Here is a 27398-nt window from a genome sequence, read left to right as displayed (position 1 = left end):
ATGTGGCTTCATTATATCCTTAGTTATAGGACTTCTGTTCAGCTAGACTTCAAGTGGTTCTCAATGATGGTTATTCTGTAGTTTAGTTGTAATTTTGATGTTATGGGAGGAGGTGAGTGCTGCATTTACCTACTCCATCATCTTGACTGGAAGCCCTCCTAAGAGTTTTGTGTTCATAAACAATCCAGGGTAAATATACAGGCATTCTAGAAAGAGATTTGACAAGGTTGTTCTTTGGGCAATGCAACATATAAGGAGACTAAAGCTGTTTTAGAAGCCTGCCAAGTATGACCTGTTTTATCATTCTCTATGTGATTAAAAATCACAATACTGAAGATGAAGCGGAGAAAGCCAAGGCAATGTGTAAGCAAATGATACATACCCCAACCGATGATGCAGAATTTAAGGATGTATTTTCGGATGTAAGTATTAAACACTTTGACAAGGGCCAGATACATATGGAATGCTTCTAGGCCCATCCATGTAAATGAGACCAAGAGAAAATAATGCAAAAATACAGCTGCCGAGATGCAGAGGCCTCGTGTGTCATACAGAGCAACCCATGAGTCCAGGAGGAAAACCAGGTTCAGCAGGAGCAGAGCTGCACAAAGCTGGATAAGAATTTTGGAAGGGTAATCCCTCCGGATCTTTCTAAAAGGAAAGGACAATAAAAGAATTAGCATCACATTCTCCTTGTGCGTCTATATATGAGTTTTAAGCAATTTAATTTTATTCTTTAGTAAACCCCTATAGTAGTCCCTCCTTACCTAATAGGAATACATTCTAAGATCCCCAGTGGATGCCTGAAGCTGTGGATAGGGCCAAACCTTATATATACTATGTTTTTGCTATAAATACATACCTATGATAAAGTTGAATTTATAAGTTAGGCATAGTAAGAGATTAAAAGATAACTAATAAAATAGAACAATTATTCTATTATGACAATATAGTAATAAAAGTCACGTGACTTTCTATATTTTTCAGTTCAAACCTATTCCTGGATCTGTTAACCATCCCTTACTTGGCTTGGTGTCACTTGTTTCAGGAAATCTCTTGCTAAAGTCTTCATACAGTAGGTTCAATCCTTTCTGGTGCAACATGTTGCCATCAATCAGAACACGTTTTCTGTTCATGTCTTCCACTCACAAATGTAATGCCTTTTGCATCTTAACTAAGCACTTATCATGCACTTGTGGCTATACCTGTTATAATTTGAGGTATGACAGCAAAACTAGCACAAATTGATTTTCCTTCTTCATAATTTCTCAGATAGAAGATTCGTTCTTACTGTAGATCTTAGCAACCTCAGCATACAGTTTTTTCTTGCCTTATTAAGTTGAAAACTTTTAGGAAGCACTTTACAGCTTCTCTTTCGCATATCTGAATTTCCAACATCACTACTCTTGTGCTTTGGAGCCATTATTAAGTAAAATAGGTGTTACTTGAACACAAGCACTGTGATAACCAAGACGGCTACTAAATGACTAATGGGCGGGTAGTGTATACAGTGTGGATATACCAGACAAAGGGATGATTCATTTCCTGGGCAGGATGGAGGAGTATGGTCTGATATTTCAACATGTTACTCACTCAGAACACTGAGCATCTTAAAATTTATGAATTGCTTATTTCTGTAATTTTCCATTTAATATTTTTGGACTGGAGTTGATCACGGGTAACTGAAAACTGCAGAGAGCAAAACCGTGGATAAGGGGGGACTATTGCATGTGGGTAAATTTCCTCTCTTTGAGTATGTCTGTAGGCATTAAAAGCAACAACAAAGGAAAAATCTAAACAGAATCATTGGTGGAACCATATGGAAAATTTGTGTTTGTATTTCTGTGGAACCTTTTACATGCTGACTGTTGACCCATCCTTTTAAATAGTTTGTAGTGGAATCTACTGAGCAATACCCCCCCGATTTCTTCCAAACTACTTCTAGAAGCATTGCTACTGCTTCTCATACAATAGGTTCCTATATTCAGATCTTTAAAACATAGCCAGATTTCCCTGTTATCTTATGTTAGTGAAAATGAGATCATGGAAAGAAGAGTTTATACTATACCTAAATGAAACAGACATAGGAAAATACAGCTAATTGATGACATGTGCATATTTATATGTGTGAAATTAGATCTGGTGAAATCATTCTGAGTAATGGTTGGCCTTATGGTAATTTAGTCTCATTAATAATATTTTTAAAGGTCCACTAAAAGATCTGTATTCACAGCTGGGTCCTAAGTTTGGCATTTAAAGTAAATTTGTGCATTTCTTGATCAGGGTCCAAAATCTGCATTTCAGAACTTACATATGTTTCATTTAATGTAATAAAAATACATATTTTCTTCTTTTCTAACAGAATTTGTTGGAATTCCCCCCAAAAAAGTGACCAAAGGGACCCTTCCGTAAGCTGAGAAAGAGATGCTATTACTTGGAATATCATTCTTGCTTTGACTTACAAAGCCACACTTATCAAGTATCTATATTTTTCAGTGAAGCTTTACATTCTTTATTCTTCTTCAGCCGACATGTGTTAATATATTAATCTTTTGTGTTTGCTAGGTATAATTTAGAAACATATTACATTAAACATAGCTCTTATTCCATACATGAATCTATAGTCTCTTTCAGATTTAAGCTATTGGGTTTTTGGGTCTTCATCCATCTTTCATTTCACACTTAATGTCAACTAAGTACCAGGCATCATTTTAGGGTACAAATATGATTAAGGCACAACCCCTGTCTTCAGAGAGTGTATAGACTAATGGAAGGAATCAAGTGTATAAAAAGAATCATGAAGTTTTACATATAGGTGGTTCTACTAGATGGTTGTACAAGATAAGGTGGGCAGAGGAGTGCACTTAATTAATATATTTTGGCAATGGAGGTGAGCACTGTATCATATCATACAAGTTTCTAGTTGTGGATACTCACTCAAAGGCTATGTAGGTTATAAGAGTAACTGACAGAAAAATTGATGAAAGCCCACAACCAATATATGTGATAAACGTGAGAGCCATCATTTGAGCCGCTGGCAAGGATGTTCGAGATAGGTCCTAGAAAATAAAATATTGTTTTCAAGACCACATATTTTTAAGTAAATAAAAGAGTCATAACTTACATTGATTGAGTGTTCTAAGTGTCCATCCATAGTTCATTCAATAACTGGCAAGGTAGCCACAATTATTACCATTAGGTAAAGATAAGGAAATTGAGGCCTAGAGAGATTGAGTAAATTGTCCAAGGTCACACAGCTACGAAGTGGAGGAGCCAGGAACCAAATTTAGGTCTGGCTGACTCCAAAGCCCATGTGCTTGATCAGTGTCTTATGGTACACTAGAGAAGCACTGGGCTAGGAATCTAAAGACTTGAATTTGGCTTTTAGGTCTTATATTTCTTAGTTCTATGACTGTGGACAATCACCTAACAAATGAGTCTTAATTCTGACTTCATTAAAATGACAATAGCAATGCCCCATTATACCTATCTTACAGGACTGTTGGGGAGATTTAAATAAGATAATTTACATCAATGTGTTTTATAAAAATTTAAAGTGCATTGCAAACTAAACAATTTTATTACCACACTTATCAAGTATCTATATTTTTCAGTGAAGCTTTACATTCTTTATTCTTCTTCAGCAGACATGTGTTAATATATTAATCTTTTGTGTTTGCTAGGTATAATTTAGAAACATATTACATTAAACATAGGAGGAATTTCTTAGTCCTCCTAGCTATTTAAATGAGTAAACCTTAAATGTAAAAATAGAATGGGAAAAAATACTTCCATGTTCAAGTATTTTCCTTCAAGTACACTTGCTTATTAGAAGAGTAATTTCATTGGTCAATAACTTTGCCACAATATCATATCTGCTGATTTATCAAAGTCATCTAGCAGATTAGACATTATGGTATGATGCCCGATTACCCCTCAGACCCAGAATCTAAGGCCAGGTAATTTGGGATATTACCAGTAGAACTCCAAAGCTTGTAAGGTGGCTGCAGCTACAGATGGTTTCATTCGGCCTCCTGTCTTTGACGGAGCAGCCATTGGATGACCAGCCTCCTCTTCCACCTGTTGGCATTGGGAAGAGTATTTGTTCCATCAGCAAGGCCACAGCACTAATGACTGCCCTTTCTCCCTTACACCCACTCCCCGCACCCACTCAAAACTTTGAAAAAGGTATGACTGGAACCTACCATTTCTGCTCAAGTCCCAAAATACGCATCTTACTGTTAAGTCATCCTGCAGTAGAAAGATACATCACAAATAATTAATTTATTGTACTGAAAAAAGAAAAGCAATTGGAAAAATAACTGAGTTTTTTAAAATTTCAGAATCTTATTCTTAATTTTTGGAAACTTCTTATTTTACACTGGTCCCTAGGAGCAGCTAGGGAGTCTTATATAGGTCAGCACTTCTTAAACTCAGCAATTGTGCATAAGAATCACCTTGAGGCATCGTTAAAATGCACATTCTGATTCAGTGGGTCTGGAGTGGGGCCTAAGAGTCTGCAGACTCCACTTTTAGTAGCGAGATGATAGATGATGCTCAATGTGAACTGAACTGTTGTTTTTTGTTTTGTTTTTTTCTCGAGGTGAAAATCAGACCTGCAGCCACAGATTGAAATGCACTGAAATTTGGCAGTTGATAAGAGCTTGCTTTTGCATTGTTCCTTTTGGAGATTAGGTGGTCAGTTATTAGGCATGCTAAAACCCAGTGGAGTGACTAAGTGATTCTAGTCTTACACACTGCCCTAACTGAGTTTTTAGGTTCTGCTGGATCTCCTTTTTTTCAGGCCAAGCCTTCCAGGTATAGTTTGCACAAGGTGTTTCTGGTCAGTGAGCAGCCCAGACAGGACTCTCCCACCTGGCTTTGGTCGATGTGCTTTAATGTAACTGTCACGTTTCTTGTCAAGTTCTTGACAGTCAGGTTCGCAACACTTGATGATATGACATAGCTGATCAGAGAGAGGTTCTCCAGAGAAGGGTCCTAGCACACAAAAGAATCAATAGGATGGCAAGGGAAAACGAAATGTTATCAGAGAGTTTTAGAGCTTGAAGGGACCTGAAGGACTATTTAGTCCACATGTTTATTTTACAACCTAGGTCAGAAATTGAAGGTCAGGGAATAAAGTGACTTTCCCAAGAACCATAATTAGAAGCAGAACTTGTTGTACTCTACAGTGCTCTAAATACCATGTTAAGTTTCACAAATTGACCCAATAGGGCTTCATGAATATTAAAGGGAACATAACATTAAGCCATTTAATATATGTGCTGCCAAAGGGAGCACGACATTAAGCCATTTAAGCTGCATGTCCTTGAGCAAGTTACTTAACCTTTCTGTGCATCCATGTCCTCATCTAGAAAATGGGAATAATATATAGTTTAATAGTTTCTTCCTCACAGAGTTGTTGAGAGTATTAGAGTTAACATTTCTGAGAGCTTAGGATAGTGCTCAGCATTGGTAAGCATAAGTATCAGTTATTGTTATGTGTCATCACTAGCACCCCTAGGTCCTGTTTAAAAATAAATTGCAGCTTTTCGGCAATTCTTTTTACTTATACCAGGCTTAAGATATATGGGGATTAAAAGAAGCATAAGTTCCCCACTCCCAAATAAAACTTAACCCAAAACCAGTTCGCGGCAACTTTACCTGAAACAGGGCAGGTGTTTCAAAAAAGTTGAACTGAACCCTGGAAGCTAGCTCTACATCATTAGCTGGTAAATTACTCATCAGTGACGAGGGCAGAGAAATAACGCCAATACTATTCTCAGGAGCCTCAGTTTCCAGAGAAACCTGAAAACCAAGTAAAAGATCATAAAAATGTCTGGGGCTGGTATAATAAGGAGTTAGAAAACACAACAACTAATCAAGATGAAGAATCATGTAGGGACATTTATGTGTGGTGTCTCTATGTATAATCAGTTCTTCTTATTTCTCTGCTGCAAAATTAGAGAGGACGTGTAATAGGGAGAGGAGGCCTTGGAGCAGGAAAGAAAACATTTTAAATATACACAGAAACAGTCAGAAAGTATAGGGTATTATATGTCAATTATATTGCAATAAAGTGGGGGGGGGTGTTGCAGGATAACTGTAGACCCCAAGGAGACCACAGCAGCAACACACCAACTTGGTGACTTGTTAGGGCAAAGTCTTCATAGAACCACATGCACTAAACTTGTAAAAGGATGACTATAAAATTAAATTAATAGGCAGGACTTGGTTTTACGTGGGTGTTTCCAGCCCCTAATCCCTCTAATAGGTGGACAGAAAACAATTAGAAGCAAGATTGCTATTCAGTACCACTATTCACACCAGTGTAATCATAACACTTGTTAAAATATTGGAATGGGTTGATAAGTAGTTGATGCCCCTGCTCTCTCCCAACTATCTAGAACCCTCCACTGGACACTTCCCACAACACACCCCACCCTAACTTCCACAATACAACTGCTAAAGAGTTAACTCTAGGTGCAACAATGACCTCCGAGACCAGCCAAAAACAATGCCCTTGTTTTTATTGATTTTATTTTTTTCAAACTGTAATAGAACATTTATTGGGGAAATTACAGAGGTAGAAGTAATTCCTAGAAGAAATGGGCTTAGGAAATGATTTATGGAGGTAAAGGAAGGGTCCTTGGAGTTTGGGAGTGAGGAAGCTAATGGTGCCTGGGGAGGGGGAACGGGAAGGGAAAGGGAAAGGCATGGGCATGCTCCCTGGAGGGGAGCTGTTTTTATTGATTTTAGAGACAGAGGAAGGGAGAGGGATAGAGATAGAGAAACATCAATGAGAGAGAAACATGGATCCGCTGCCTCCTGCACACCCCCTACTGGGGATCAAGCCCGAAACCCAGCATGTGCCCTGACTAGGAATCAAACCAGTAACCTCTTGGCTCATGGGTTGATGCTCAACCACTGAGCCACACTGGCTAGGCAATGTCCTTTTTTTAATTCTGTGGTGACTCATTGTTATAGATGTTAAATATTTTTAATGTCATCCCTGACTATAAGCAGTAATTGCTTCAATCATATACTCATACATATATAAGACTCTATCATATATCATGATATATTATATGATGTCATATACAAGAAAAGGCTGTTTCCACATTAAATTAGGATATACCTGAAGGTTTGCAGGGTCTTGAGCAGCAAAGGTAGTCGTGTTGAAATTACTGGAATTCACTCTGATCACGGCCAGAGCCAAAGAAGGGGAGGTTAGACTTATGGTCTTGGTTGAAAAATTCAGCTGTAAACCAATGCCATCCACTATTTTTAGCAATCTGTAAAGATAAGTGGCAGTTCAAATTCAACACTCCCACTTTGCTTTTCCCAGTCTAAGCAGAAAGAATACAGAGTAGCAACTTAACAAGTCACTATGAAACTCATAGTGGGAGAAAAATACTTGGCTGTAATTATCATGTAAGAAGCATTGTTATCACTATAGGGTCAGTTTGCTAAGTCATACCTTTGGGCCAGAGGGGCCAGCAAGGCGGGTGGGGAATGGAGGAGTTTGCTGACTTGATTTATCATTTCTCCTGCGAGGTTAGGCTCCAAGCTGCCTAAGGACAGAGTTTTCTCCATCTGAGTCACTTGGCTCTCAAGGTCAGAAACAGTGATGCTGCTGGTATGAACAGTTTCTACAAGAGAGCCAAATCATTTTATGAACACATAATGAAAGAAATCATTAATAAAAAGAAACATACACCTTGTGATCTAGCAAACCCACTGCTATGTATTCACCCCAGGAAAGTGAAAACATGTCTTAAGAAGACATGTTCATGAATGTTCATTGTAGCCTTTTCCAGCTTTGTTTCCAAAGTGGAAACAAACCAAAATGTTCATCAACTGCAGAATGGATAAACAAACTGTGGTCCACCATACAATGGACTACATTATTCAGTAATAAAAAGGGATGAGCGACTTATATATGCAACAACATGGATGGATCTCCAATGTATTATGTTAAGTGAAAAAAAGCCAGACTCAAAAGGTTACACACTTGTATGATTCTCTTCATATGAAATTCTAGAAAAAACAAAAGCACAGTATAGGGAAACAAAACCAATTAGTGGTGGCCAGGGGATGGGCAAAGTTGGTAGAAGGTTGACTACAAAGGGATAGGAGGAAACTCTGGGGGTAGTGGAAATGTTATATATATTGATGGTGGTTACATGACTGTGGTGTTTTTCAACCTCATAGAACTATAAAATTTTCATTCATCCAAAAGAACTGGATAAATTTTACTGTGTGTACATTATACTTCATGTATACAGTGTACATTATAATTGACATCTGTAATACTGTCAACAGTAAAAAATATATTTAAAAAGAAGCCTAACTAAAAAAATATGTAAAAGCATATCCGTGTATTTAGTGTATATTCATACAAGCATAAATGTACTTATATTTAATTTATATCATGCATACAGGAATTTATATGGGTAACTAGAAGTTACCCTTTTTTGTGGAAAAGAGAATGTTATTAAAATTACCAGCTGTAAGCCTGATTTTTAATAGTGTTTTTAATTGGGAAACAATGATACAGACCTGTCTAACAACAAAAAAGTCTCTTAATTTGACCACTTAACATCCTATTTCTTATTTTGCATGTTCCTTTCTAATCTTTATCCATGTGTTATAATATACTGTTATAAACATGGTGTGAAAACTATTTATTATTATTTTCACTTCACTCAAGACTTGAGAAATGCCCCTAAGTTTTTGTCTAGCTGTTCTTATGCACAGTTGTGTAATAGTCATTTTGTTATGTGAGTCATTGTGAGATATCATATTTCATCATCCCTCTCCTATGGAAACATTAAGTTATATCCATTTTTTAGCCACCAGATAATACCCCAACACATCTTTTATGTATATGCTACTTTGCTTCCTCATTGCCTGAAACTCAAGTCTCAGGGAATGGAAGCACAGTCGCAAGAGGCCACTTTGCTGGCCTTTCTGTGTAGCCTGTTAGGTTGATTCTAAGGATGAAAGGGGATAGCTTTGGAAAGGTAGACAATGTTAGGCTCAGGCTAATGAACTTTAATTTTACTTATTTTTCATCAGCCCCAATGACTTTATATGGTCTAAAATGTCCATATTTATTTTTAAAATCACTTAGAGAAGTGCAAATCTGAAGAAATATCAAGTCATTTGGCAGAAGTCTAAACCTCCTGGGGATGCTGGCACGGTGGTGGAAGGGGCAGGGACCTCAACCTGAGCTCCAATCCCATGTCATCAAGAATTTGATTTTGCCTTGAAACATCTAAATTCTAGAGCAGCGGTTCTCAACCTGTGGGTCGCGACCCCTTTGGGGGTCGAATGACCCTTTCACAGGGGTCGCCTAAGACCATCGGAAAACACATATATAATTACATATTGTTTTTGTGATTAATCACTATGCTTTAATTATGTTCAATTTGTAACAATGAAAATACAGCCTGCATATCAGATATTCACATTACGATTCATAACAGTAGCAAAATTACAGTTATGAAGTAGCAACGAAAATAATTTTATGGTTGGGGGTCACCACAACATGAGGAACTGTATTAAAGGGTCGCGGCATTAGGAAGGTTGAGAACCACTGGTCTAGAGGAAGACCTGCTTCTCACTCACTGAATTGAAACTCTGGAGAGTGTCCAGAATTCTTTCTGCTTCCTTCCTTCTTCCCTTTAGCCTTTATCCCTAAACCTACTTTGTTTCTGGGGAGCCCTTTGCAGTTTCCAGGGCTTCTCATGTATGCCACTGTTCTCCACCAAGTGCTGTTAGTGTGATTATTTTTATCTTTAATTTAATAGGCTGAGTTAGGAGGAGCAAAATGGCTTATCCCAGATCACACTGCCAGTTAGAGCCCAATGCACACCGACGACTGGGCCTTCTGAATGTTTTTCTCTTCCTTGTGGCTACCTTGGCTCAGTCCCAGCTCTGTCACTCTGTGACTAATTTTCAAGAACACCAGTTTTTATTGTCTTCTGTCTAAATGGAGTTACTGTGTTTAACAGTTCAAAAGTTTTCTCTTCAGAATGTTGAAAAGAGTGACCCTAAAACATTTTGTAGGAGAAAGAAAACTATAAAATAACTCAGCTCAATAAAATGAGATCTGTGTTTGCCTCAAAGCTATTTCTCCATTCTATGAATGCCTGGAAGAAATCTCTTGAAATAAGAAGACATCATAAAAAGAAAGGATCAATGTGATCTTATTACAGATATCTTCATTTACAGGCTGGCAGCTGCATTTCAGATACCCAGAATTACAACAAAATTAGGAGCAGCTTAGCTCCTTATATTTACCTGTCTTGTCAGGAGGTGTGCTGGTCATGATGACATTCACCAGGGCAGACGTGGTGGGAGTGGGAAGTGAGGATTTCCCAGGTAACAGGGTGTGGGAAAGATCAGTTTGGGGACTAGGGGTTGAGATAGTTCCAGATTGGGGGAGCATATCAATGGTAGGGCTAGAAGCTATGGGAGTTGAAGACTGGACAGAAGGAAGGTGAACCGCCCCTGTTGGGCTCTGGGAGATGACAGATGGTTGATTTAGAGGCACAGCTAAAGAGAAGACACTGGAGACCTGGGAAATAGCTGTGGCCTGAGGAGCAACTGGGATAGAATTGCTGGAAGATGGGCCATGTGAATAACCACCAGCGAGACACGTAATTGGATCCTTCAAGTCACTAAAGGAAAGAATCAGAGAGATGCATGTGAGACAAATGAGCTACAGAGAAGTGAATCTCCTCCTCTGGCAACCATCTGATACCACCCAGAACCCTGGGCTGCACCCCAGACCAATAACATCATCTCTGAAGGTGGGAGGCAGGCATCAATGCTTTTAAAACTCCCCAGATGGTCCTAATGTGCAACCAGGCCTGAGAACCGCTGCTCTATAGTCTGGACCCCTACTACTTAAAGTGGAGTCCATGACCCAGCAGCATTTGCTTCACTGGGGAGCCTGTTAGAAATGCAGAATCTCAGGTCTTGCCCAGACCTGATCAGAATCTGCATTTTAACAAGATCCTCAGTGATTGATATTTGCAGTAATGTTTGAGAAGTGTTGAAATTGAAAGCCCTTATTCATTGTCAAATTTCAACAATTCCTTAGCCAACATGGCGATTAAATATTATTTTTGTTAGGAAAAGGGTCAGCATGTTTGCTACATACCATTGCAGTTTTTCTAATTCTTCTGGGGAGGAAGGGCAGGGTATTCTGACAGAACAGCAGCACTGTTCTGGAGGAGACAAAAGGAAAGAGAAGAAAATGCATGGTTAAGAATAAGGCAAGATAGAAGCTCAGATCCATCAAGTATTATGGTCCTTACACTGACTACATTTTAGAGAGCATTTGTCTAAAACAGGTGATAAAATAAATTGGATGGCATTATATTGAGTAAATTATTTTGGGGAGGGTTATATGCACACAATATCAATCACTCTTCAGCAATTTCTAAGAGGAATTCAGAAGTAAACAGATCCCAGTGGCAAGTAATTCAACACGCCAAATAGATCTCTCCTTCTCAGCAGGGTTTATAATGTTTTCAAAAAGTATACTGAAATTTTATTAAGAAAGAAAAGCCCGGCTGGTGTGGCTCAGTGGTTAAGTGTCAACCTATGAACCAGGAGGTCATGGTTCGATTTCCAGTCAGGGCATATGCCTGGGTTGTGGGCTCGATCCCCACTGTGGGGTGTGCAGGAGGCAGCCGATCAGTGATTCTCTCTCATCATTGATATTTCTACCTCTCTCTCCCTGTCCCTTCCTCTCTAAAATCAATAAAAATATATTTTAAAAATAAAGAAAGGAAAAATCACCTTTTAGAGCTCCCTAAAAACTGCCCAAGGACAAATGAGTTAAAGTAGAAAGCTGTAACATATGTAAGTTTATTAATTATATCTTCAATTTTAAAAAGAATGCATCAAAGCCGTATGAAAACGAACACAGCAACATAGAGACAACTTACCCATCGGGTGAATCTTTACACTTTTCAAAGCCATCATTACGGCACATATGTTCCTTGTATTATTCAGTTTTATTGTGAATGTACAATTTAGTGTGCTATAAAGAGAAAAATATACAACTAGAATGTTACTAAATTGAAAACCTATCTACATATTTGTAATTGCTTTTTCAAACTTAGAGTGAGAAAAAGAGACAGTGACAATGTTAACTTGCAGTGTCACCTATAAGCTTGTAAACACCCAGCTACCATGGTCTGAACTTTATCCAAAAGATTTTATAGGATAAGAAATTTATAGGGGTTTACATTCATAGAGGTTGCAAAGCAGAGAGGCTCTGATCACATATAGCTGCTGATTCATTTTGCCTGCACAATGAACAGGCAGGGGTGACACTTGGCTGAAAACACAAGCATCTTGACATCTAGAGTCTTACCCCCAGCTGTAGGCATTTGAGTTTCCATCATAAGAGCCCTTTCAAATACCAGCCTAGATGTATGTCAAGGTCTCTTAAATCCAAAATCTCTGGCAATCCAATCTGGATTATCAGATAACTAGGAATTTAAGACATTCTCTCTGTTTCTTTCTACTTTAATATTGGTTTATGTGAAAAAATATTAATATTGCAAAGAACAAAAAGAGGTAAGTAAAATGAACTAAATACATATAGTGGATAGGGATTTGATGTACAATTTCATGGAAGACTTGCCATTATTTGTATCAATGAATAGTTTGATGAGTAGAAATCTGTCATTTTCTAGGATTTTTACTCTCACAGAATGCTGAAGGTTCAGGTAGTGAGATTATTGACCTATAAGCTTGTTGGTTTACGCAATCAGGACAACCAATGGACACAATTTAAGATAATAATCTGCACATCCTCAAATAATTATCGGGCAATCTCAAATTCACCTCTGCATGCACTTTTTAATTTCTTATTTTCTCTTTCTTTCCAATCCTTTCCTCCCTCTCCTTCTTCTCCCATGTTCCAGATTATGTTCCTTCTTCTTTGACTGTCCTTCACTCTGACTGGACCACTGTGAGCCATTTCTTGGTTGTATTGGTGGCCCTTGGGCTAAGGACACTGATGATCTTTAGCCTCATAAAACAGAGGCCAGCAGCCCCAACAGCACCCCCCTCTGTGTTTCACAAAGAAATGAGAAGATGCTTGTGACAGGCTGATGAATGTTTGGAAGAATAAAAATACATACACTGAGTGGCCAGATTATTATGACTGGCCAGATTATTATGACCACCCCATCAGTACTTCCTTGACACTTCCAAAAATACTGAATATTGAAAACTTCCTAAGCAAATACTCTCAAGGTTTTATTGTTATTATTTGCATAACTAATTCACTTCATTGTACTGATGGGGTGGTCATAATAATCTGGCTGCTCATAATAATCTGGCCACTCAGTGTATATCCAAAATGTCATTAATATGTATTTATTTTAGAAGAATGCCTTCGAATTTGCAACCTAAGACTCCTCAATACTTTATTTCTCATGAGTCAAGAATAATCTATAGATAAAAGCCTAAGCAACCGAACGATCAGTTGACTGGTCGCTATGACGTGCACTGACCACCAGGGGGCAGACACTCAGTACAGGAGCTGCCCCCTGGTGGTCAGTGTGCTCCCACAGCAGTAGTGCTGCTCAGCTGACCAACGGGCATCAGACACAGGGCTCATGGCTGGTGAGCACCACTGCGGCAGCGCGAGCATCTCCTGATCTGGACTGATTGGGCTTGGGCCTGACTGGGCGCAAGCCCTCGGTAGGCGCAGCAGGGCCGGGATAAGCAGGAGCAGCAGGCAGGAGCTGCACGTGGCATTGGACTGCGGGTTTCTCAGCCCAATCCCCACAGGCTGGGCCGAAACCAGCAGTCCAACATCCCCCGAGGGGTCCCAAATTGCGAGAGGGTGCAGGCCAGGCTGAGGGACCCCACTGGTGCATGAATCCATGCACTGGGCCTCTAGTGATATTTATAAAAGTATTAAAAATAACTGACCTTTGAGCTTCTGCTGTGGCACACACTATAAAATAAGTCTGAAACAAACAAAAAATATATGTTACTTTGACAGTTGAAGGTGTCAGACAAGACAACCCGGGACTAATCACAGAATCACTGAATTTTAGAGCTACAAGAACTCCTAGGGCTCATCCATTTCATATTCCTACCAGATTTCTGACTTATGATCAAAGCTATTCAGGCTATACAGCCTCTGCTTAGATAGATATATCTAATGTCAGGGAGCTCATTATCACACAGGAGAGCTCATTCTTCTAGGTCCTTGTTTTAAGAAACTACCAGTTTTACATGAAGGAAAATCCACCTCCTTGTAACGTCCATCCATTGTGCCTAGTTTTGATTTTTGGAGTAATGGAACTAGTCCATTCACTATTTTACATGACAGATTTGGGGGGATTTGAATACATATCTCCCCAGGAATGCAGAACTCCATGCTTTTCCCCAAATAACAATTATATACAAGGTACAGGGTGTACTATGATTACCTCACTTAGGGTTTGCAGGGTTTTGTTGAGCTCTGTTCGTCTGTTAATAAAATGAAAGAAATTGACATGAAGGAGGCTGTTGGTGGTATTAAATTCAAAACAAGTTAGATTTTTAGCAAATGCATTAGTCACATAGTATTTATTGCTTGCAGTGTTCACTTTGAAGAGATACTGGGTATATTAAGAGATTCCTATGTGGGAAAAATAAATTATTTATATGACAAGGAAAACTAACCAGACAGAAGCTGTATTGGTACTAGCCAACAGTTGCAAGATAGAAATTTATGGTTGAACAATCGTGTTATTCATTAAGTTACTGCAACTCCCAGGCAGCCTCTGGCAGAAGGCCTGAGGAAGAGCTGGCTGGCCCGAGGCAAAATTTCTGAGACAGGCCCGCCACTCACCCTGGAAGCCCTGAGCCTATGATTTCTTCATTCTCTCTCCAACTGACCCTGCCACCCTCTAGCACTCTCCAGCCCTGCCTTCCCCTCCTCACAACTTCTCTTTAGGAATCTCCCTCATTCCTCTCCTCCGATTGCACTCTTACAACACTTGCATTTTTCCAATGTGGCAGAGCTTCATGTGAGCTTAAAATGAAATAAATCTAATTTAAAAATTCGTCTATGGCCATACCATCCTGAATGTGCATGATCTTATCAAATCTAGTTTAAAAAATCAATCTAAGGCAGTGGTTCTCAACCTGGGGTGACACTGCACCCCGGGGGACATCTGGAAATATCTAAAGACATTTTTTTTCTTGTCACAATTGGGGGTGGGGTGCTACTGGCATCTAGTGGGTGGAGACCAGGGATCTGTTACACATCCCCTAATGTATAGGACAGTGATGGTGAACCTATGACACACGTGTCAGAGGTGACACGCGAACTCATTTTTTTTTGGTTGGTTTTTCTTTGTTAAATGGCATTTAAATATATAAAATAAATATCAAAAATAAATCTTTGTTTTACTATGGTTGCAAATATCAAAAAATTTCTATATGTGACATGGCACCAGAGTTAAGTTAGGGTTTTTCAAAATGCTGACACGCCGAGCTCAAAAGGTTCGCCATCACTGGTATAGGACAATCCCATATGACAAAAAGCTATCAGGCTCAAAATGTCAATAGTAGTAAGGTTGAGAAACTCTGCTTTAAGGAATGGGAAATAGTTCTTGGTTGTTCCAGGAAAGGTCTGGAGGGAAGAAGAAGGGAAGGATGGTGGCAATAGTAGTCAGTTAACTTTTTGAGCTGTCAGGAACTACTCCTCCATAACTATGCTCAGAGGCCACCTTCTTTCTGGGGTTTCTCTGGCCATTCCAGTCATGTCCAATCTGTTCTACATTCAGACACTTAGAACATCCTTTGGTACTTTGTAAATGTGACCTTCATTATAGGGATTGTGCTCTAGTGTTATCATTTGTTCCCATTTTGCATCTTTCCTACCAGACTCCAGACTCCTTCTTCTCAAAATGGCCTCATGTTGGAACCACCAGCAGAGCATTAAAAACGCTCATGCCTATGTCTCAGTCCCCAAATCCTGATTTAATTGGTATGGAGTGTGTCTGGGCATCAGTGTGTTTAAAAGCTCCCCAAGTGATTTTAATTAGCAGTCTAGTTTTCTATTTCAGAGAGTTGAGGTTATTCCCATTTGTAACCCCTAGCACATAGTAGGTGTTCAACAAACGTTTGGTGGCTTTACATGAATTCATCTCTATTTCAAGTCTGGTAATTAAGATGAATTGCAAGTATGCTAAGTTGTATTCTATTTATAAATTTGTGAGTTTAAAAAATGTTTCCTATCACTACTATTGCCCATCTAAAGTTTAAAATCCTACTAAGACATTGATTATTTCACACATATTCTTTGAATAGTTAGAAAAGCTAGATTTTTATCAGGAGGTAAGAAAAAATAGGCATATAAAGGGCATAAATGACACTCCTGCCCATCCTAGTTATCACTATAACTTTTTGCCACTATAAACTCACAAGAGCACTAGGAATGTCTGGTATCTACCACATGGAATCATGCATTATTTTTCTCTCTACCTAGGCACTGCTGAATCATCAGAAGCAGCCAGGTCAAAATGCTAATTAAATAATGAGCCTTAAGAATAGTTTTGTTTTGTTTGCTTTGACCTAGGAAAGGTTTTTCTCTTCAGTGTTATCACAGATACTCACCAGAGCTTTAAAATTTGGTTAAAAGTTTATGAAAACTTCATTTGAGAGGTAATAGTAAGGTGGAGAGTAGATGAATTTTATCTCTAATGCTGCTTCCCTGCCACGAGGGCAAAGACATGAAGTTTCTCCTGCCAGTGGACAGGGTAAGACTGTCCTGGCCTAGGCCAACTGCTGGCCCATATTTTGATCTATTGTCTAACTGGAGGCATCTATTTGTAAACTGAGGTCTATTTAAGAAGACCTCTCTCTGACTTGTGAATCACTGATGCTTCATGAAAGCATGAACAAATGGTATACACAAAGTCTTACCTTGAATCCTCTTTCAACCTTGCTGGCTATCAAGTCATATTACTCAAATAGTAATTCAAATGGAGGTAATTTAATAGCATCAAAGAGAAGAGCCTCACAGGGATATTAATTGATGACAGGTAATTATGTTTATAGTTTGCAAAGAATTCAAGAACCAATTCTCTATAACCTTTAGGTCTCTTTCCTATTCATAGTTTCCAAAAGCAAAGATAGCTCAACAAGTATCTTTCCATAGTTGATTTCTTAAGATTTAAATCAAACAGCAGATTACTCACTTCAATTCACTTAGAGACAGGACTCCAGTCAAGGTGCCATTAGCCATATTTGGATTCTGTTAGAAGCACAAAATCATTAAGAATACAACAAATATTGTTTTTTTATGCTCTCATACAAGAAGTTGTTCTTTAGATTTGTTGACCACCCAAAGAACTACACCCTAAAGACTATCAATACTAACTGCATGGAATACTACCTAGCAAATGATCAAATCCATATAGACTGAGCCAGTTTTTGTTTTTGTTTTTGTTTTTAAATATTCTGAATCAACAAGTGTGATGTGACAATAATTTCTGTTTTTTTGTTGTTGTTATTCTATTTTGTCTTTCATTATTCCCCCAAAAGAATACTATTAAAGCTCTCTACATGAAAGGCCCCAGATTTAAGTAAAAGATCCCAATGTAAAGGGGGAAACTTGATAGCAGTCACCACTATATTTCTAGAACCTAGCTCCTTGCCCGGCATATAGTAGGTACTCAAGAAATATTCACTGAATGAACAAACCACGTGTAGCTGAGATCCTCTGAAGCAATCTAGATTACAGGAGGCTGATACTACTATATCTGAATACCCCATGGGGCAAATAGGATCAATTTAAAAGACAGTTCTTAGATTCAATATATTTCTTCTTGTTAGGAGTTTCTAATATAATTTCACATTTTGACTGGTAATAGAATTACATCTATAAACATTCAGCAGCAAACCTAGTGAAAACTAAAATATAATTATTAACATAATACCATGATTATTATGAAGTCAAGTCCTCTTATCTAAACTAGGGATTCAACAAGAAAATTTATTTATACTTGGCCATAAAAGTAAATAAATATGCCAAATATCATAAATCTAAGCCTTAAACAAATACTTAAATACATCTAAATTCATTTTTTAGATTGTAATAAGGAAAATCTTTAAAACCTACCTGGGTAACATTGCTTTCTTCATCATATTGAAACATTATCTCACCTCTGAAAAATGCTGAAAATAAATTTTTAAAAAGAAAATTGAGACTTGCATCCTTAGAGCTTGAGGATTAATATCACACAGAAAAAGATTATCAAATTACTTTATAAACAAAGTTTCATCACATTCTTTGCTGTTATTCACATTTACTCTCCTTTGTATCAGAAAGTTACTCAATATATTTTTCAGAAGATATAAATTATAAATTTTATATAGGAATGCAGAAAGAGGGAACGCTTGTTCCCTTGTCAAGAAAATTTTATCCCAGCCTACCTGAATCCCGGTGCCTGGGATTCGGCCTGTCCAAAGGCACCCTCGATAAAACTGCTGGCCACCTGCCAGGCCACTCCTCAATGCACTGCTTTCCAAGGCCCACCATGCCCCTGCGGCCCACAGCCCCGGGGTCACAGCCTCTGTTGGCTCTACCAATACCCTGTTCCCTTCAGGTGCCATGCACAGACATGGGCAGCTGCACCAGAGCACACTGCGCGGCTGGGGCACTGGACTTCACTAGACTGCTGTGTGCCGTGCTGGGCATTGTGGTGATCATGGTGGTGCCCTCCATTATCAAGCTGCAGGTCCACAAGAGTGTGTGTATGGACTCCAGTAGCCTGTCCTTCGGCATATGGAAGGAGATCCCTGTTCCCCTCTACATCTCCATCTACTTCATCGACATGTCAACCCCAAGGAGATTCTTCAGGGCAAGAAGCCACTGTTGTGGGAGTGCAGGCCCTATGTATGTATAGGGAGTTCCAGCATAAGAGCAACATCACCTTCAATGACAATGACACAGTGTCTTTCCTCGAGTACTGCAACTTCCAATTCCAGCGAGAAGTCCAGTGGCTTGGAGAGCTACTACATCGTCAAGCCCAACATCCTGGTCCTGAGTGCAGCATTGATGATGGAGAATAAGTCTATGGGCATAAAACTGTTCATGACCTTGGCGTTCACTACCTTGGTGAGTGTGCCTTCATGAACCACACTATAGGCAAGATCATGTGGGGCTATGACCACCCCCTCATGCACCTCATCAATAAATACTTCCCAGACATGTTCCTCTTAAAGGGCAAGTCTGGGTTATTTGCTGAGCTCAACTACTCCAATTCTTGGCTCTTCACCATGTTCACAGGGATCAAAAACTTCATCCAGATCTACCTCGTGGACAAGTGGAACTGGCTCAGCAAGCTCAACTTTGGCACTCGAATCCGTGCAACATGATTGACAGGACTTCAGGGCAGATGTGGGCCCTGTTTATGACTCACAAATATCACTGGAATTCTATAGCCTTGAGGCCTGCTGGTCCATAAAGCTCATCTATAAGGAAGTAGGGATGTTCAAAGGCATCCCTACTTTTTGCTTCATACACCTTATTTGCTAATGGGTCTGTCTACCCACCTAACAAGGACTTCTGCCTGTGCCTGGACAGTGCACCCTTATTTCTCTCCCATCCTCACTTCTACAATTCCTACCCTGTCCTGGCAGAGGCAGTGATCAGCCTCCACTCCAATGAGAAAAAACAAACAAACATTCCCTGTCCCTGGACATCCACTCTGTCATAGGAACCCCTATGAACTTCTCTGTCATAGGAACCCCTATGAACTTCTCTGTGAAGCTGCAGCTGAGCCTCTACATCAAGGCTGTCAAAGGCATTGGATAAATAGTGTGGTTCAAGGAGGAGAAATGCTACTTTTTTTTGTAGTAGTAGTAGTAGTAGTAGTAGTAGTAGTAGTAGTAAAAAGGGCTCAATGGATAAGGAAGCTATGCAGACCTATTCTGAATCCCTGATGACATCAGCTCCCAGTTCTGCAAGAAGCAAGACTAGGGTCCTGGAGATGGAGCCAGCCTAGCCCAACCACTCAGCCAGACCAGCTCCCCAGCCCCTATACCCTGCTTCTTCAGGACTCCCTCAGGGGACAGTCTGCCAGTCCTAAAGTCTGAGCTTCCCAGTTGCCACACAAGTGTGTCCACATACTGCACACAACCCCACACATGTCTGCATATGCCTGTGCAGTTATGTACAGACAGGCTCATGAACAGAGATGTTTATGAGGGGACTCAAGGAGAGGCTCACCCAACAGGGACTGTTTCAGAACCTTCTCTCTGAGGCACCCACAGGGTGTGGGCATTGGGTCCTGTTCCTGGGGTGAGCCTGTTCAGTCATTGGGCCACTTCTCCCCAGTTTCCCTCTCCATTAGTCTGGAAACACTGCAGCCCCTGTTTGATGGTTCACCCAGAAGCACTGGGCTTTTACTCTGAGGGGCCAGCCACTGTCCTGAAACCCAGCCCAGGAGCTGTAGATTTCTTGTGCCAAAGCCATGGGCACAGGGGACGGTGGGCTCAGGGCTCAGCCTGCATCCAGACCTTTGGCCTCTCTGCACCCATCTGGGCTGGGGGCATAGCCCCTTCACACAGGCCTCAGAAACCAGCATGAGTGAGAGATGCCCCATGTGGCTGCCCTGACTGTATCCTCATCCCCCACAGGATTTTATCTCCCTAAAGTCTACACAGGCACTGGATTTGGGTGTCTTGGGCACCTTCTCTCTAGCTAAACTGACATCATCCTGTATACTGAGTGGGCCACTCCCTGGTTGGGGTGGTGGGAGGCTCTGTCCCAAGCTGCCCTCCATGAGGGCCCTAATCTTTTAGGTGCCAAGCCAGAGGTAGACAGGTCTCGGCCCTGCCAGCCTGGGTGTCTGGTCAGGTGGGAGACCTGTCCATCCGTAGCTTCTGGTCTCGGGGCAAGCCTCTGTCTCTTTTCTACTGGAAGAAAAATGAGTTTTATCATCTTTTAAAAATAATTCACTATTGAGGTAATAAACCTTTTCTAAAAGTGCGAAGAAAATAAATTTTATCCTTACATGCGTTTCATCAGAATTTTGTTTCCTTTAAAGATGCTAATTGAGGGAACCATGGGTCTAAAGTTAATGTTTAAAAACAACATTTTAAAGTTGTTATAGTTGCAGTTACATAGATAAGGGAGGGAGGGAAAAGTGTTTCTCAGAAGCTTAGCAACCTTATGGAAGTCCATTTATTCCATGCTGGTGTTTTTCTTTTTAAAACTACAACTACCAAATGCCAGTATCTTTCCTAGGAACAAAGTTGAGATTTTGCTTTGAAACCTGAATAGGTTGCAGGGCAAATCTTTTCTGTAGTTGAACAATTCATTGGCACTTTCATCTCATATATACCAGAAAACCCTTTTCCTAAAATGCTCACGTTGGGTAACATTGAAGTAACTTTTAGTCAACCTATTTTCTGCAGGGTATACTTGGAGGGGCTTTGACTCAATCTGGAAACAAATAAAATAGAGACCCCTTAACAGGTACAATTGTGTGTATTTCATAATATAGAGACAAAAAGCTGGCCTCTTGAGCAAAAGGGCAAGGATGTCATATAAACTAGAGCATAGGTCAGCCAACATTTTTGTGAAGTATCAGACAGATAATAAATATTTGAGGTTCTGTGGGTCATATGGTCTCTGTTGAAACTACTCAACTTTGTAGTGCAAAAGTAGCCATAGACAATATGTAAATGAATAGGCATGGCTGTGTTCCAATAAAACTTTACTTACAAAAACAGGTAGGAAATATATTTGGACTATGGGCAGTAGTTTGCCAACTCATGAGCTAGAGTGTTGAAGGCCTCCTCATCTTATCTTTTTTATTGCACCCCAAAGTACAACTGATTCCCATATCCCAGTTCCCAATGGTCTCCTTCCACTTAAAACAGCCAACAAAGCCACTGGACCAGAGATTAACATGATTTATCTGTTTAAGCTACTTTTCTACGGAGAACTTTAACTCTGATACTGAAAGTTCAATTAGTACAGTATATAAGTATTAAAGGTAAAAACTCTTGATATATGCATAGAATTACTTATCCATTTTAAATATATTTTTATTGATTTTTAAACAGAGAGGATGGGAGAGGGATAGAGAGATAGAAACATAGATGAGAAAGAAACATCATCGATTGGCTGCTTCCTGCATGCCCTCAAGCTCTGGCATGTGCCCTGACCAGGAATTGAACCAGTGACCTCTTGGTTCCTGGGTCAACGCTCAACCGCTGAGTCACACCAGCCGGGCTATTACTTTTCCATTTTTGAAATCTTTGCTTGTATAAACTGATTTAGTGTGTGTGCATATAGTCGACACCTACAATTTCTTTCCCTCACCCCTCTATTCTTCCAGTTCATCCTTTAGTCTTGTTGAGGGCATGTTGAATTTCATAAATGTGCTGGGAGCACAGTGGTAGCAGAGCAACCAGGAAGCCACCTCCTTTTTACTCTTAGCCTAACTGTGGCTAGTCAGCTCCCATTTCTGCATTAGCCTCCATTTCCCTTAAGGAACCCGGATTGAAACCTGCAAGAAGTGGAGGTTTCTAGTTCCTGGCAGGATATCATGGGATTTCTGGTGCCAAAAGAGTTGGTTCCCTGATGAGGTTGTTTTCAACAGACACTAAAACAAACGGTCAATTCATCCACTCAATTAGGGAAAGCATTACTCTAACCAGCTTTCTGACATCTGTTATTCAAGATGACCAGTTTTTTTTTTTTTACTAAATGTTCAATTTTCAAAGTTATCAAACATCTTGTAAACACAACACTAAAGTAGACATTAGTCACCAGTTCAAACATAGATGAAGCACAAAAATAATGAAATTATGGAGAATTCAGTAAAGAGAGGAGGGAGGGGGGAAGAAGAGAGTTACACAATATATGAAAGTAAAATGTGTTGTTGTTTTTCTTGACTCAAAACCAGATGATATTTTTCTGCTATATTCTACCAGGAGCATACTATCAGGAGAAAGCTCACATAAGCAAATCTCACACTCACACAAATACAAAGTATTTGTGGAGCATTCTTTCAACAGAAAGTTTTCTTGTTTTCTAAATTATCCAACCTTATTTTACTTGCAATTGTTTCTTATGTTTTCTTTTTTTTGTACATTTTCAAATGTGCATTAGTTCCATTCACCCCTATGTTCCTATGTTTTTCAAACAAATTATTAAACTACTAGAGGCCCGGTGCATGAATTCATGCACCAGTGGGGTCCCTTGACCTGGCCTGTGGGATCAGGCTGAAACTGGCTCTCCAACATCTCCCAAGGGGTCCCGGATTGTGAGAGGGTTCAGGCCAGGCCAAGGAACCCCACGGGTGCACGATCGAGGCCGGAGAGGGACATAGGAGGTTGGCCAGCCTGGAAGGGACCGCGGCAGGGCTCCAGGGCGTGTCCGGCCCATCTCACTCAGTCCCGATCAGCCAGAGCCCAGCAGCAAGCTAACCTACCAGTTGGAGCGTCTGCCCCCTGGTGGTCAGTGCACGTCATAGCAACTGGTTGACCAGTCGACTGTCTGTCCCCTGGTGGTCAGTGCACGTCATAGCAAGCAGTTGAGCAGCCTTAGCATATCATTAGCATATTATGCTTTGATTGGATGAACGGATGACCGGACACTTAGCATATTAGGCTTTTATTATAAGGACTAAAGGGAACAGAATAAAATGATTCATTCCTCTAATGAGTGTTTCTTTTTATATCAATGGAGTCATACTAAGACTTTAATATTATAAAATATTTTGTTACCTTCCTCTTTTCTCTTCCCATGATCCAATTCTGACCTGCCACACCATGTTTTTCTGTTTTTCACATCTGCTTTCATTGGTTTCAACAAGGAAGGGAGCCCAGAGAGCCAAACCAATGTAAGAAAAGAGGTTGTTTCATTCCTTCTGGCCCAAAGCAGGAGGGAAAATATCCTCATTTCAAAAATAGCATGTTCTCAAGAGATTTCCATCTCAATTTTTAAAAATAGTGGGCAGTCTTAGCTAAAGATGGCAAAATCCACTATGGCACTACAGGGATTAGCACCCAATTAACTAGGTGTACGTGAGGTTTTCAACATTTTAGTAGAGCGGTTTGTTTTAGTTTTAGCAAAAGACAAAATCCTGTTTCTAAGCTATAATAATATTTAAGGTCCTATGGAAAAGCTTGAAGGATTTGTATACAAGAAGTGGCTTTCAATAATTAAATTCATTATTAATTATGTTCATGAATCAACTCTAAGTGCATTAGTTATGGATTTAAAGCTATGGTGAAAAATGTTTTGTGCACAGCTTCATGTTCTCATATTAAAGAAATTAACCCTTCATTTGACTAAGCAATGGGAAGATAATTCCAGCCAAATCTAAAATTTGCTTTTGTTTTCATTCAGGATTCATAGTAGCCAGGTGGTATGAAAAGAGACAGATCAAAGAGGCACACATCACACACTGTCCAGGAGAAAAGCAACCATTTTTCTCTATGAAGCTAATTTATCTGTTCACATACTAGTATAATGTGCATAAGAACTAACCTGAGTCATTGCAAATAGATGACAAATTGCAGATATTTCTCTGGGGTTTGACTTCTGCAAAGAAAACACAATCCAGCTGATTAAGCATGTCAACACATTCACTTGTATATACATTGTCAAGAGAATTAATAAATTCAGGCATCAAATGTGGACCAAAATTGTAATAAGTTGGATATAATTGGCTGGATGAATCCCACAAAGACTAAAGGAATGAGAGTTAACTTGGTTAACTTGATTCTTTACTATTTTTTAGTATGTTAGTGCCTGATCCCCTACTCCTCCCTGAAATTTCTTGTCCCATTCCCAATTAATCCCTCTCCTGTCCAATAAAAACAGAACAGTATGAATATAAATCTAGCATATAGGCTTTAAATGAAATAGCGCTTACTCTTACACTCTCCTTTCTTTCTGGGTAGAGGAGTACATGAACACTCTAATGATGGTCTCAGCTCCTCATGCAAATGTATGTGTGAAATAATATCAAAGTCATGATATCATTTCACATGGGCAAAACTATAAAATTCAAAAAATATTTGCTAATTTCTACCATATTCTATAGGCTTTATGAGGTTCTAAATATGGATCCTGCCCTCAGGGAGCTTACAATCTAATGGGTGATACTAGCCAGTAAAAAAAAAAAAAAAAGTTATAGTGAGGGCAAAATGGAGTAATGACCAGGACAACAGACTACACAGGCATACACAGTAGGCAGAGATTGATGGGAGATGAAATAAGCCACATTAGAACAAAAAACCAGACATATTAACCTGAGAAACATTTTCACCAAAGGTGAAAGGAGAAGTACATCTCTTCTTTGATTTGAAAAGCGTTCAGGGTTTACTACTCTAAGAATCTTTCCTTCATTAATTTCATCATTTTGGCAGAGTGTAAGAAATCTTTAGTAAATGTGAGGGGCAAATGTTACTAAGCAAACTACCAAGGGGAAAAGGTTGTTATAGTAAGAAATATTTTTGTATCCTTGCTAGGTCTGGTTCTGTCGAAATTATGTACACAGTGCTTGATTGCTATTTTATTTCCATTACACTTTATGAGTGCTTAATTCTTTCCTAAGAAAACTAGTTTGAATGTGAACTAAAATTACAATTTGAATTAGTGTATATGATATGGTTTCTGCCAGAATGATTTAGTTGACATTTGGTGTGTAGGCATCATGGTTCAGCTAAAATTTTGACTCTGTGAGCAAACTGAATTTAGGTGCCACAAGTTACCAGACATGTAGAGTTCTATGTTGTTCCACAGCAAAGTTACCCATATCAAAAGAGAAAGATTTTATTTTAAATATACTTGCTAATGGATATAATTCACTAGAAATATACTATGCAATTATACAATATATAGATGGTGAGTAGTAGTGCTTTAATGTTTCTTACAACTATTGGTCTATTGCTTACTAAGCTTTTCATTCTATCACATCTCATCTTTCTCTAAATTTTAGTGGCACCTTTATTTCCAGGGCTGTGCGTCTTTTACTGCTTATTCATACTGAGAATTTTCTTTCCTATTGTTAGGGCTATTATCTGTAATTTCCCCCAAGTACATGGTCACAGGTTGTCCTTCAAATCATGAGTGAGAAAACTTTGTTTGTAAAGGGTCAAACAGTAAATATTTTAGGCTTTGTGGGCCATATAATCCCCATTGCAACTACTCAACCCTATCATTCATTGTAGTGGAAAAGTAGCCATAGACAATATGTAAAAAAATGGGCACAGTACTTTTCTAATAAAACTTTATTTACAAAAAAGAAAAAAAGGTGGATTTGGCCCACAGCCCATAGTTTGCCAACCTCTGCTTTAAATTGACCAGGAACTTTTAAGTATATCATGTATCCCTAATCTTGCACTAGGTACTTAAAAGTGCATCTTTTTTTATTATTTAAAAAGAGATTGGGATTCACTTCTTTAAGAATCTTTCCTTCATAAAATGCATCCCATTGATAATTATCAGCCCTTCTATATGCTATGCTTCTTAACCATGTCAGAAACAATTGTGTAATCATTGCCTTTATGTTCATACTACCCGTTCATGTTAATTATGTTTATTTGGCTTGTCTCTCCCCACAGACTAGAAGATTCTTGAGGGTTGGCATTGTGCCTAATCATTGCTATTATAACCCCAAACACTTAGTACAACTTCAGGTACCCAGCGCATAAACATCTATTCATTAAAAACCAGTTTCATTTTTAAAAGGTAGGAAAAAGAGAGAAAGAAAACATTAACATCAGCCATTTGTTTAATTTTACTTTAGTTGTAAAAAAGAAAGTCTTGATATTGATAAGTCATACCTGATGCATTGAAGGTTTTTACTATAGTGATTTTAGTTTTTTCTGCAAAGAAGCAATTTAAATATTAGAGCAGAATTGTTGCTTGTTTTTTTAAAAAAAACAATTTGCCATGAGTATCATTTTAGTGAAGTGCTAAGAAAATCATACTGTTGATACCTTTAAGACACTATTGGTCATCTCAACATAATGAATGGGAATCCCATACACAGATCATATAGCATTGGCATAGGGTAGTTCTGGCATTTAGATTCCCATGTTTACCCAGTGAGATCGCACCCATTACACACTCCACTGCTTGTGTAATTCTACTGAAGTTTCCATGCTCTGCTGCTGCTAGACAAATTAATGTAGACTTATACTTCAGATATGTAGAATTAAGTCACTATCAGGACCTTCAGGTGTTAGGTTGTAAAGATCAGTGATTCAGAATAAAAATTAATGGTAACCGTAAACACAGAATCTAAAACATTGCTATTATGTTCTATAATCAAGGAAATGTCCTGCTATTTTCTCTAAGAGTTAATACTATTCCCATCATATTGATA

At 39.1% G+C, this 27398-nt stretch overlaps 2 protein-coding genes across 2 annotated transcripts in view; one reads left to right on the top strand and one right to left on the bottom strand.

The window, feature by feature from the left end:
• Nucleotides 1-27398, bottom strand: part of ADGRG2 (adhesion G protein-coupled receptor G2) — a 112416-nt gene that overhangs the window by 14951 nt on the left and 70067 nt on the right. The window contains exons 8-24 of the mRNA XM_023753686.1: nucleotides 26854-26895; nucleotides 24551-24604; nucleotides 18161-18216; nucleotides 17238-17293; nucleotides 14478-14517; nucleotides 13972-14009; nucleotides 11967-12061; nucleotides 11174-11240; nucleotides 10309-10688; nucleotides 7481-7652; nucleotides 7139-7295; nucleotides 5665-5808; nucleotides 4876-4998; nucleotides 4206-4251; nucleotides 3977-4080; nucleotides 2938-3059; nucleotides 383-651 (exon numbers count right to left, since the gene is read on the bottom strand). Coding sequence (XP_023609454.1) covers nucleotides 383-651; nucleotides 2938-3059; nucleotides 3977-4080; nucleotides 4206-4251; nucleotides 4876-4998; nucleotides 5665-5808; nucleotides 7139-7295; nucleotides 7481-7652; nucleotides 10309-10688; nucleotides 11174-11240; nucleotides 11967-12061; nucleotides 13972-14009; nucleotides 14478-14517; nucleotides 17238-17293; nucleotides 18161-18216; nucleotides 24551-24604; nucleotides 26854-26895 — 1965 coding nt within the window. The remainder of the gene's footprint in view (nucleotides 1-382; nucleotides 652-2937; nucleotides 3060-3976; nucleotides 4081-4205; nucleotides 4252-4875; nucleotides 4999-5664; nucleotides 5809-7138; nucleotides 7296-7480; nucleotides 7653-10308; nucleotides 10689-11173; nucleotides 11241-11966; nucleotides 12062-13971; nucleotides 14010-14477; nucleotides 14518-17237; nucleotides 17294-18160; nucleotides 18217-24550; nucleotides 24605-26853; nucleotides 26896-27398) is intronic.
• On the top strand, nucleotides 18663-19858 carry SCARB1 (scavenger receptor class B member 1). Its single transcript, XM_023753687.1, is given in 9 exon segments — nucleotides 18663-18873; nucleotides 18876-18940; nucleotides 18943-19028; nucleotides 19030-19154; nucleotides 19157-19390; nucleotides 19393-19458; nucleotides 19461-19563; nucleotides 19565-19721; nucleotides 19724-19858. Coding segments are annotated over 9 exon segments (1182 nt in total).

Source organism: Myotis lucifugus, unplaced genomic scaffold (genome assembly GCF_000147115.1).
Source record: "Myotis lucifugus unplaced genomic scaffold, Myoluc2.0 scaffold_49, whole genome shotgun sequence".
Taxonomy (NCBI): Eukaryota; Metazoa; Chordata; class Mammalia; order Chiroptera; family Vespertilionidae; genus Myotis; species Myotis lucifugus.
The sequence above is the reverse complement of the archived record's forward strand: the minus strand, read 5'-3'. Positions and strand labels throughout refer to the sequence as shown.